An 11,534-nucleotide genomic window follows, 5' to 3' on the forward strand; every position below is an offset into this window, starting at 1 on the left:
GGGCAAAAGCCCTTCATCAGGAATAAAGACAGTGAGCCTAGCTTATCTCTCCACGTTTCAGGCTCACTGCCTTTATTCCTGATGAAGGGCTTTTGCCCGAAACGTTGATTTCGAAGCTCCTTGGATGCTGCCTGAACTGCTGTGCTCTTCCAGCACCACTAATCCAGAATCTGGTTTCCAGCATCTGCAGTCATTGTTTTTACCTAGTTGATTTTAACCCTACTGCGAGACCCAAGTTAGATGCCCAGCCATGATCATACTGAATGGCTGAGAGTTTTGAATGGTCAAATGGCCTACTCCTGCTCCTATTTTCTATGTTCCTGTGTTTAACGGCCTCAGTTCAGGTCTCCTCCACAAGCTTCCCTCTGTCTAACCTAATCATAGAAACCTCTCTCAGGTTAGCCCTTAGCCTCCTCTTTCGAAGAGGAAAACAAGGACTCCTATTTATCTCCTAAGAGAGACATCTCACTGAGGTGTGGCTTCATTAACGGTGGCCCCCTATACTGCATCAACCCTTCCTCTGTGGCTGCAGACAGTCCTGGTCAGGTTCAAGCACGATATCCCCCATGGCTGAATGACTAGCTGATTAGCAGTGTGTTCACGTGGGTAAGTTGTACTGACAACTGGGTGCTGCCACATAACAGAAGCTGCTGTTGCAGTGTCAAGTATTCAGTCTGGCAAAATCTGTGTTTAAATCACACTCCAGGACACTATGGTCAACGACGGCACATTCATAATGTGACCCAACAGGTTGAGTACCGTATCAGGTACTAGGCAGAAGTGGGTACTGCGGATGCTGGAGATTAGAACATATCAATCTGCAAATCCTTCTGACACACATCGATGGCAGCAGGAGAGGTTCCTGGATGGCAGCGTGATGGAAAAAACATGGCAGCCTTGACCATCGCTGTCTGTAGCTCCAGGCTACAACAATTGCTACAGCAACTCCAAACTCCCTCAACAAACTGTAACACAACACTGCCTCAGTAGCAGAGAGATTACTGGTGTTAATCAAATAAATATAAGTCCAAATCCTTCCATGGGAAGTTTAAGAATTGCATTCAGTTCAAAAAGATAATTTTTTTAAATTCAATCATGGGACATTAGCATCACTGGCTGGCCTTAATACTCATTGGAGTTGACAAGACTGAGGTGGAATCTGATTGAAAACTATAAAATTCTAACAGGGCTGGACAGGGTAAGTGAAGAAAAGATACCCCCAGTGCCTGGAGTCTCGAACCAGGGTTCACAGTCTGAGCAGACAGGGTCAACCTTGTATGACTGAGATGAGGAGAAATTTCTTCAGCTAGAAAGCAATGAATCTGTGTGATTAATTGCCACTGAAAGCGGTTGAGACCAAAACATTGACTATTTTTAATAAGGAGTCATAGAGATGTACAGCAAGAATCCAGACTTTTTGGTCCAACTCATGCGTACCGACCAGATATCCTAAATTACTTTAGTCCCATTTGCCAGCATTTGACGCATATCCCTCTTAAATCCTTCCTATTTAGATACCCATCCAGATGCCTTTTAAATGTTGTCATTGTACCAGCCTCCACGACTTCTTGGGCAGCTCAGTCCATACAAGCACCACCCTGTCCGTAAAAACATTGCCCCTTAGGTACCTTTTAAATCTTTCCCTTCTCACCTTAAACCTATTCCCCCTACAATGGGAAAAGACTTTGGCTATTCACCCTATCCATGCCCCTCATGATTTTATAAACCTTTATAAGGTCACCCCTCAGTCTCTGAAGCTCCAGTGAAAATAGCCCCAGTCTATTCAGTCTCACTGTACAGCTCAAACTCTCGAATCTTAGATTTAGATTACTTACAGTGTGGAAACAGGCCTTCGGCCCAACAAGCCCACACCAACCCGCTGAAGCGCAACCCACCCAGACCCATTCCCCTACAACCCATTACCCCTTCACCTCAAATCTTTGTAAGTCTTTTCTGAACTCTTAGTTTCACAATATCGTACCTATAGCAGGGAGGCCAAAATTGATCGCAGTATTCCAAAAGTGGCCTAACCAATGTCTTGTACAGCCATGACATTACCTCACAACTCCTAAACTCAATGCACTGACCAATAAAGGCAAGCATACCAAACGCCTTCTTCACTATCCTGTCTACCTGTGACTCCACTTTCAAGGAACTATGAACCTGCACTCCCCAGGACTATTGAGTGTCCAATTTCTGCCCTGGTAGTTCTTAGGGCTAATGGGCTCAAAGGGTAAATATTTTTTTAAAATGCTGGAATCAATAACAGTGACCATTAGAACCCAGTTACGGTCTTTAGAGAAGAAAACACCATTGTCCTGTCTTGTTCTGGACTGTCCTTGGCTCCCACACCAACATGGACAACTCTGACCTCACCCCTGAACAACCTGAGTGTCGTCAACTGTATCAGGACCACCATGGCAATGAAGGACAGATAACCAATAAGGGAAGATGCTGATGGTGACTGGTAACCCAAAGGCCCAACATGAAGCTCTGGGGACAAATCCCACCACAGCAGCCAGTAATCTTGAAAAACAATGAATACAATACAGAGAGTGAGGCATGAGGCCATTACTCATTACATTAAGAAGGCACCTGATTCACTAATGTCAGAGAGTCATAAAGTCATACAGCATGGAAGCATGACCCTTGGTTTAACCAGTCCATGCCAACCATAAACCCAAACTAAACTAGTCCCATCTATCTGTGCTTGGCCCATATCCCTTCAAACATTACTTATTCATGAACTATTCCAAATGTCTTTTGGCATTCTGTAGCTGCATCTACCACGTTCTCTGGAATTTCATTTCACACATGAACCACTGTGTGTCTAAACAAGATTATCCTTTTAAGGCGGCATGATGATTCAGTGGTTAGCACTGCCGCCTCACAGCGCACAGGGACCCAGGTTCAATTCCAGCCTCGGGTGACTGTCTGTACATTCTCCCCGTCTCTGTGTGGGTTTGCTCTGGATTCCTCCCACAGTCCAAAGATGTGCAAGTCAGGTGGATTACCCATATTATCCAGGGATGTGCAGGCTAAGTGAATTAGCCATGGAGGAGGAGAAAGTGAGGACTGCAGATGTTGGAGATCAGAGTCAAAATGTGTGGTGCTGGAAAAGCACAGCCGGTCAGGCAGCATCTGAGGAGTGGGAGGGTCAATGTTCCTGATGAACAGAGTTAACATTTCAGGAATGTTCCTGATGAAGGGCTTAAGCTTGAAACATTGACTCTCCTGCTCCTTGGATTAGCCATGGGAAATGCAGAGTTACAGGGACAAGGTAATGGGTGGGATGATCTTTGGAGGGTCAGTATGGGCTCAATGGGCCAAATGGCCAGCTTTCACACTGGAGGGATTCTATGTACTTAAAATGTGCCATCTTTATCCCATCTTGCTTAGATGTAACTCCAGACCCACAGCAATGTCGTTGACTCTCAAACATAGGAAACAAGAGCAGGGGCAGGTCATTCGGCCCTAAGAAATCTGCTGTGCCTTCCAGTCTGATGATCCAACTCAGTACCCTGCTCCCACTTTCATCCCCTATCCTTAATCCCTTAACTCCCCTGCGAAATGGACCCAGAAGCCCACTAGGTTCAAGGGCAATTAGGGATGGGCAACACTCTCTGGTCCCCAACCAGCACTGCTCGATCTTCAGACAGACCAAAAGAGTAAACAAATACTCACGTTCGCTTAAAAGTTGTCAGAAGGTTATTCTCCTCCGCTGACGCTGCAGAAAAATGAGTGAAGACTTAGAAAGGCATGACATCTATAATAAGTTCTACAAGATTATCAGGGAGACATGCAACATTGTCTTGAAAGGAACAGAAACCAAAATTGCTGGAAAACCTCAGCAGATCTGGTGGCAGCAAAGATAGAAATCACTGGAAAAATTCAGCAACTGTGAAGAGAAATCAGAGTTAACATTTTAGGTCCAGTAACCCTTTCTCAGAGTTACACTGATTTCTTTTCCAGAAATTCCTATTTTTGTTTCTGATTTCCAGCACCCACATTTGTTTCAATGTTTAGATTTGACAGGAGAGGTTCCAAATTGAATCTGAAGGTAAAGAGCAATATATAGACTTCAGTGACACTTGACAGAAAGTGACTTGCTTTTGTTAAAACATGCTAAAATTCCACTTTGGACAAAACTTTGCATTTCCCTGCTTGGAAGATTGAACAGGCGTGTAAAAAATTCAGACATTGTTTAAACTAAACTGCAAAGGAAAAGAAGACAGTAGTGAAACCAGTGGAAGGTAATTTTAAGACTACTGTTCTCACAGAGACAGAAGATACATAACACCGGGTCATAGTCCAGCAGGTTTATTGAAATCATGAGCTTTTGGAGCATTGCTCCTTCATCAGGTGAAGTATTCAGATATCACCTGATGAAACAGCAGCTTGTGATTTTAAATAAACCTGTTGGACTATAACCTGGTGTCATGTGACTTCTGACTTTGTCCACGCCAGTCCACCACCTCCACATCATGGCTACCATCGTCCTTGCAGAGACGGAGTAATCTTGAACACGGGCCCAGGGTTTACAATTAAAAGGGGTGGCCCATTTAAAATGGAAGTGAGGAGGAATTTCTTCTCTCTGAGGATTATTGTATATTGAATACTTTTCTGGAGAAAGTAGCAGAGGCTGGGTGGGTGCATTCAAGGCTGCACTAGATTTTTGATGGATATAGAAGTCATGGATTTTGGGGGACAAACAGGAATGTAAATTTGGGGCCCCAAACAGATCAGCCATGACCTTACTGAATGTTGAAGCAGACTTGAGGGGCTGAATGGCCTGCTCCTGATTTGGACAATCTTTTGAAATGGATTCCCAAATTGTGAAATGGAAGTGAAGGCTTAAGAATGGTTTGGATCTCGTGGAGTTTTGGGGCAGAAGTATTCAGATTCTTTCAGGGTGGGAAGCTACAAGATGGGCAAAATAGTTTTCCTGATATGTTTTCTAAAAGAGCAAGTTGGGGTCTTTAGCAATTACCAGGGCCATTAAAACAGGCAGTTGTGACTCCCCTTGGTGTTACTGTGCATTTTGAGCTCATGTTTCTGGTGTAGAGGGGCAGCATGGTGGCTCAGTGGTTAGCATTGTTGCCTCACAGCACCAGGGGCCTGGATTCGATTCCAGCCTCAGACAACTGTCTGTGTGGAGCTTGCACATTCTCCCCGTATCTGCGTGGGGTGTTCTGGTTTCCTCCCACACTCCAAAGATGTGCAGTTTAGGTGAATTGGCCGTGCTATATTGCCCATAGTGTTCAGGGATGTGTAGGTTAGGTGTATTAGGGTGGGTTACTCTTTGGAGGGTCGGTGTTGACTTGTTGGGCCAAAGGGCCTATTTCCACATTGTAGGGATTCCAAATTTATCATGAACCCGCTGTCCTTTAGGGTTGAGAATACCTCCGACAAAGCCAACTTGAAAGCATTGAGTGTCCTGTATATAATCAGGGCAAGAGGTGCTTGTGGTGCAGTGGTAGCGTACATCCTGGTTCAAGTCCCATCTTGCTCCATACATCCCTGAACAGGCTGGTTAAAAGTATCTAATATCAAGGTAGGATTATTACAATAGTATAGTTCTTACCTTCAACAGTGATATCAAAGGCCACACTGTCAAACTGATCTTTTGAGGTCACTTCACATCTGTAACCACCTGCAATGGTCTTATCAACTTTAGCTATTTTCATCTCATAGGTGTAAATCTGTGGAAAGACAGTTCATTACCTTAAATAAAACGCTCCACTAGCAAATGTAGATGCCTGTAGAACTGCGTCATCAGTCAGATCAGTGGTTAGCACTGCTGCCTCACAGTGCCAGGGACCCAAGTTCGATTCCACCCCCTTATGCAACTGTCTGTGAGGAATTTGCACATTGTCTCCATGTCTGAGAATATTTCCTCTGGCTACTCTGGTTTCCTCCCACAGTCCACAATCCCTCAAGGATGTGCAAGGTAGGTGGATTGATCATGCTAAATTGTCCAGGGAAGTGCAGTTTAGGCGGGTTGACTACGGTAAATGCAGGATTGGGTCTGTGTGGGATATTCTTTGGAGAGTCTGTGCAGGCTGAATGGCTTCTTTCTGCACTGTTGGGATTCTAAGGTCTTTTAGATACAGGTCTGGTGATCAACGTAATTGGGAGAAATTATCAAGAAAGTTGTCCCAATACAGGTAACCTTCTTGATTGGGCCAACTGCAGCTATAGAAAAAAGTCAGGATGCGTGAGAGGGGCGAGTGGGCTCTTTCTATCTGCAAACATGGACAGCCGAGTCATCATGCAGGCTGTGGGCCTCACCTTTGACTTGCTGTCGTACTGCTCCTTGAACTGGTACACTTTCCCAGCTTTACTGCTGAGATCCATCCATTTCCCTTTGAACCATTTGATGGTTGGCTTCTTCAGAAGATTGCTCGAGTCAACCTTAGCGACCAGACAGATACTGCTACCTGTTGAGCAAAGGCAAGAAAAGGTCAGGCAACCCCTCCCCTTCAGTCTCCTCTTGGTTTACTCCAGCACTTAGCAGCATCTCGGTAAATCCCAATCTGAGAGGGGCGATCCTACACAGCAAGCTCCAGAACTTTTGTTTGCAACCTTGACATTCTGTATGACCCAGAGCAGAGCACCAGACCTCAGAAATTGTCCATCACAAAGACCATACATTTCTACCTCAATAATCTCGCCCTTCAGGTCTGTGTTCCTGTTACCTGCCCAATTTGATTGTTCCTGTCTTGACCAGACTTACATAGCCCACACTCTGTAAATGTAAGCTCCCCCAAATATCTGCCATCTGTATCCTGACCCACGTCCACTCCCAATGACCCAACACTCAAGAAGCTCAATACCATCCAGGTAAAAAGCAGCTCCCTTAATGAGCACCCCATTCAATACTTTCCCAACACTCAGTAGCAGCAGTGAGTTCCACCTTCAAAATGCACTGCAGAAATTCACTCAGGCTCCTCTGTCAGTGCCTTCCAAAGCTGCAACCTCTACCATCTTGAAGGATTTGGGCAGCAGATATATGGGAAAGTCAACACCTCTAAGCTCCTCTCCAAGTCGCTCACCATCCTTACTTGAAAATAAATCACCATTTCTTCAGTGTGGCTGGGTCAGACTCAGGGAATACCCTCCCTAAGGACATTATGGGTGGCCCACCATACGGACTGCAGTGGTTAAAAACAGTGGCTCACCAACAGCAAGGGCAATTAGGGACAGGCAACAAACGCTGGTCTAGCCAGCAACATATATGTCGCAAGAGGAAATCATTTGTAAAATAACAAAAGCCTTGCAGTCAGTGATCTCAGCAACTTGGCAACATCTAAACTGGAAAGTGTTGATCTTTGTGGTCGAATCCCTCTATGGGTTCACCCTTCTCTAGGTCTGTAACCCCCTCCAGCCCTGTAACCCACAGAGTTTCACATGCACTGCTCCCACACTGAACCCACTCTGCTACACGTCAAGGACGTTCATCTCTAAGACTATCCTGAATGAGAACGTAGGACCAGGAAGAATCCCTCCCCAACTCTTCACCCTCCCCCCTCCCATCCTCCACAGTTTCTTGGAAGGTCAGTTTTCCAAGATTTCCACGACCCTATTAAGTGAGTTGTAATTCCCACTCTTAGCCTGGTTCTAATTATGCAACGTGCCCTTCACCCTAGATTCCACCCACCAACGTACAATATCAAACAGTGAAGATACCTTGACACACTTTAAATCGCTCCAATCATTCACTCAGACTGTCAATATGTACAGACTCACCAATGCAAGCTGATGTTGTTTCTGGCTTCTCAATGAAGAGGCCAGTCAGGTTTTGATGTGCATCAGCAGGGGCTGTGTCTGTAAAAGGAGCAAAAACAAAAGATTCACACACCTCAGGAGCTTGCGCTGTAGATCGTGGCTTGTGAACCGTGGGCTCTTTGTTAGACGATGCTACTGAGAAAATGTTCCTCTAAGGGCCATTTGCAGCGAAATGAATGCATTGTGCAAAACTCTAGACATCGTTATGAAAGTGGGCTCCCTGAAATATTAATATTGCATATCAATGACTAGTCAGACCTTGGAGCTCTTGGGGAGGAACGCCTCACAAAACAGAGAAGACTGACCACAGCAGGGATACATTTGTAAAGAATACAATCAGACAACGGGAGTCACGAGGCTTACAACTCTTTCTGAGAGAGGTCACAAGACTCAGTTTGTGGGAATAATTACGTTATGGGATTTTATCACAGACAGCCAAAGAGATGACTTGCTTGGAACAGTAGCCTGTGTCCTCTCTCTATTTTCTGAACTGTCCTCCATCTTAATCAAACTTTGAGAATTGCAAACCCACTGGAAAATCTCTTCACCACAAGGAAAGAAGCATAGAATCCCAACAGTGCACCTAGAGGTCATTCAGCCAAACCAATTCTCCAAAAGGCATCCCCACATTTACCATAGTTAATCCACTTAACCTACATACCTTTGGACTGTGGGAGGAAACCGGAGCACCTGGAGGAAACCCACACACAGATACAGGGAGAATGTGCAAACTCCACATAGTCACCAGCGGACAGAATCAAACCTAGGTCCCTGGCACCGTAAGGCAGCAGTACTAACTACTGAGCCACTATGCCATTTATGCCATAAAGGAGAATTCGAAATTCACACCAATTTTTGTTCTAACTGATCCAGGATGCCACGTCAGTACCAACAGCTTGTGTGTAAAAGTGACTTTGGCTGCAGGCCAGAACATAAAACAACTTGAAAACATTGTTTTTTTCTGATTGTAAATGTTACATGGCCAACTTATTATTTAAATGAATTAAATGTTGAGTTTAATAGCTTTTTCCCCTGAATTTGAGTGAGTCAGAGTGAGAGTGAGAGAGTGACTGACAGACTGACAGAGTGAGTGCGAGTGCGACTGAGAGGATGTGTATCTTATAACATGTTGCAACCCAAAAGGAGGCTATTGAACCCAACATCTTCATACTAGCTTACAAAGATCTGACTGGACTAATCCCATTTTTTGGCCCATGATTCTGGAGGCTACAATTTTGTTTGAATAAACTTACTACTTAAGGAGCCAGGTTGACTTGCTTCTGATACTGAGCTATACAGAGCGTGATTTGTGTATAATTGGAAATATCATCTCCCTTTTTAAATTCAGACTTTGTTGCAAATGGTAGAGGAGTGGAATGAGAAATAGATATCCCTCCTAACAGGATTGTAACATGTAGGCATTTCTGATTTAAGCATTACATCTCAATGTACTCCTGGGTTAGCTTATGGCATGGCAAGAACAAAGATACAAAGTAAGCAATAGTGTTTGAAGAGGATGTTGGCTTTCATCAATGGAGTAGGATTTTAATAAAGGTGACAGCACCACATCTGAGCTGCTTGATGTCCCAAGGGTTCATAGGTTATCCTACAAGAAAGCTGGGCTCAGCAAGAATTAGACAGAGAGTGGAAAAATAAACAAATTCTGGAAATACTCAGCAGGTTTGGGCAGCATCAGTGGACAGAAAGAGAGGCAACATCACACAGAGGGGAAAGTGATGACTGCAGATGCTGGAGGATTGTAGAGGGCGGAGGAGAACTTCTTCAAGGTGGGCACCCTTGGAAAAGGCTTCGCAATAAGGTTAAAATCAGCTAGGAGAAAGTGGCACACATTCCTGATGAAAAGCTTATGCTCGACTCTCCTGCTCCCCAGATGCTGCTTGACCGGCTGTGCTTTTCCAGCACCACAAGGCAACATCTCAAGTCAATGTCATTCATCAGAACTGAAAAGAAATTGAGGTCTGGGAAGTTTAAGTAAGTGGAAACACAGGAGATAGGAGGAGGGGTAGGCCATTCAGCCCTTCGAGCTTGCTCGGCCATTCCACATGATCATGGTTGATCATCTAACTCAGTAGCCTTCTTAAAACTCACTCAGTAGCCTCTTTCCACTTTTTCCCCAAACCCTTTCGCCCTATAAATGATGCCTAACTCTTTGGTGAAATACATTCCATGTTTTGGTCTCGACTGCTTTCTGCGGCTGAGAATTCCACAGACTCATCCCTGGCTGGTGGGAGCAGTGGGAAAGGGGCAGGAAGAAGGAAAGGATCGCTCTGTGATTGGGTGGAGAGCAAATGGGCAGAGATATTAAAATGCAAAAACCAAGGAACTTGGTAATGGTTTTGGTTAGCCCCTCGGAGTTTGGCCATTCAGCAGCTGACACCATACAGAGCATTGACTCCGGTTTTGGAGATGGCTTTGGGAATGTTGATTGTAGGTGCAGTAAAGATACAAAGGTCCAAATTGTTAATGGCGTCTAATGATGGGCATAGTGTATTCTGAGGCTTGCAAATCCAGGTAGGTTGAGCATGCTACCAATTACAAATGGCCAAAACGACATGTTGGTTTGCCAGCCATTGCAGCGTACAGGCTACATATCTGGCACCACACAGGCACTGAAATTCACATAGCACATTAATCATTAGGCAAATATGATTGATGGCAATATCCTGTTAGTGGAATAAGCCACTCGTAGGTTTGCTGCAAAGTAGCCATTATTCAAATCTTTGAGGCATTTTTCTCTTCAGGGTAGTTCTTTCAATCTACATGCTTAGACATATCAGGACACTCCTTAGGGGTAGGTGGGACAAGAATCCAGACCTCATGGCCCAGGGGGAAGGACACTATCATTGTGCCACAAGACCATCTAAAACACCACGTAAAATAATTAGCAGTAATTGAGGGCTGGAGTAATCTGAGGTAGACTGGGCCCCATTGCTAATGTTGCAATTGCTGTGTCAAATGAGTGTGCAAACTCTAGTTGTGATTAATAGCTCGATTTGAGGAATATCTAAACCAGTTTCCAGGGGTTTGGCAATTCTGTAGTCAGGAGAAGTCATGTATTGAAGCCGTATGGAGCATTATAAAGGAAGCAGTGCGGTAGACATGGTTGGTTCCTTCTTTGCCAGATGCATGTTGACCACCACCAATGAATGGAACGGCTGAAAAGCTCATACTTTCTCCTGTTTTGATAAGACATCATCTCAATTTCAAAACACTATCTCTACTGTTGCTCTCTGGCCAGCTGTGTATGTTCAGGGGTGTTTTTCCTTTCTGTTTTTATCTCCTATTTCCAGTCGGATTTTGTTACAGAATGACACTCGACTTAGTGAGAAGCAGTAAGGGGAACGCTCTGGGCAGGTACACATTCATTGTGTGCACGAACTTCCTGGGGCAAGGCTGCTCACTGTGCATTGGATTGGGTCTCAAGACGTTGTTTTGAACCACTGTTGCTGGGAGCCATATCTCGAGTGGAAAAAGTCAGACAGAGTTATGAGGGTAAAAACAAGGACTGCAGATGCTGGAAACCAGATTCTAGATTAGAGTGGTGCTGGAAAAGCATAGGAGTTCAGGCAGCATCCGAGGAACAGGAAAATCGACGTTTCAGGCAAAAGCTCTTCATCAGGAATACAGGCAGAGAGCCTTAAGGGTGGAAAGATAAATGAGAGGAGGGTGGGGGTGGGGAGAAAGTAGCATAGAGTACAATAGGTGAGTGGGGGAGGGGATGAAAG

The 11,534-nt window shown here is 44.8% G+C and overlaps 1 protein-coding gene across 2 annotated transcripts in view; it reads right to left on the minus strand.

Moving 5' to 3' along the window:
• Positions 1 to 11,534, minus strand: part of mybpc2a (myosin binding protein Ca) — an 86,030-nt gene that overhangs the window by 53,854 nt on the left and 20,642 nt on the right. For both annotated transcript variants that reach the window (XM_043679657.1, XM_043679656.1), the window contains exons 6-9: positions 7,750 to 7,827; positions 6,292 to 6,440; positions 5,585 to 5,702; positions 3,685 to 3,727 (exon numbers count right to left, since the gene is read on the minus strand). In XM_043679657.1, coding sequence (XP_043535592.1) covers positions 3,685 to 3,727; positions 5,585 to 5,702; positions 6,292 to 6,440; positions 7,750 to 7,827 — 388 coding nt within the window. The remainder of the gene's footprint in view (positions 1 to 3,684; positions 3,728 to 5,584; positions 5,703 to 6,291; positions 6,441 to 7,749; positions 7,828 to 11,534) is intronic.

The sequence above is a fragment of the Chiloscyllium plagiosum genome, chromosome 39 (genome assembly GCF_004010195.1).
Source record: "Chiloscyllium plagiosum isolate BGI_BamShark_2017 chromosome 39, ASM401019v2, whole genome shotgun sequence".
In the NCBI taxonomy this organism is placed as follows: domain Eukaryota; kingdom Metazoa; phylum Chordata; class Chondrichthyes; order Orectolobiformes; family Hemiscylliidae; genus Chiloscyllium; species Chiloscyllium plagiosum.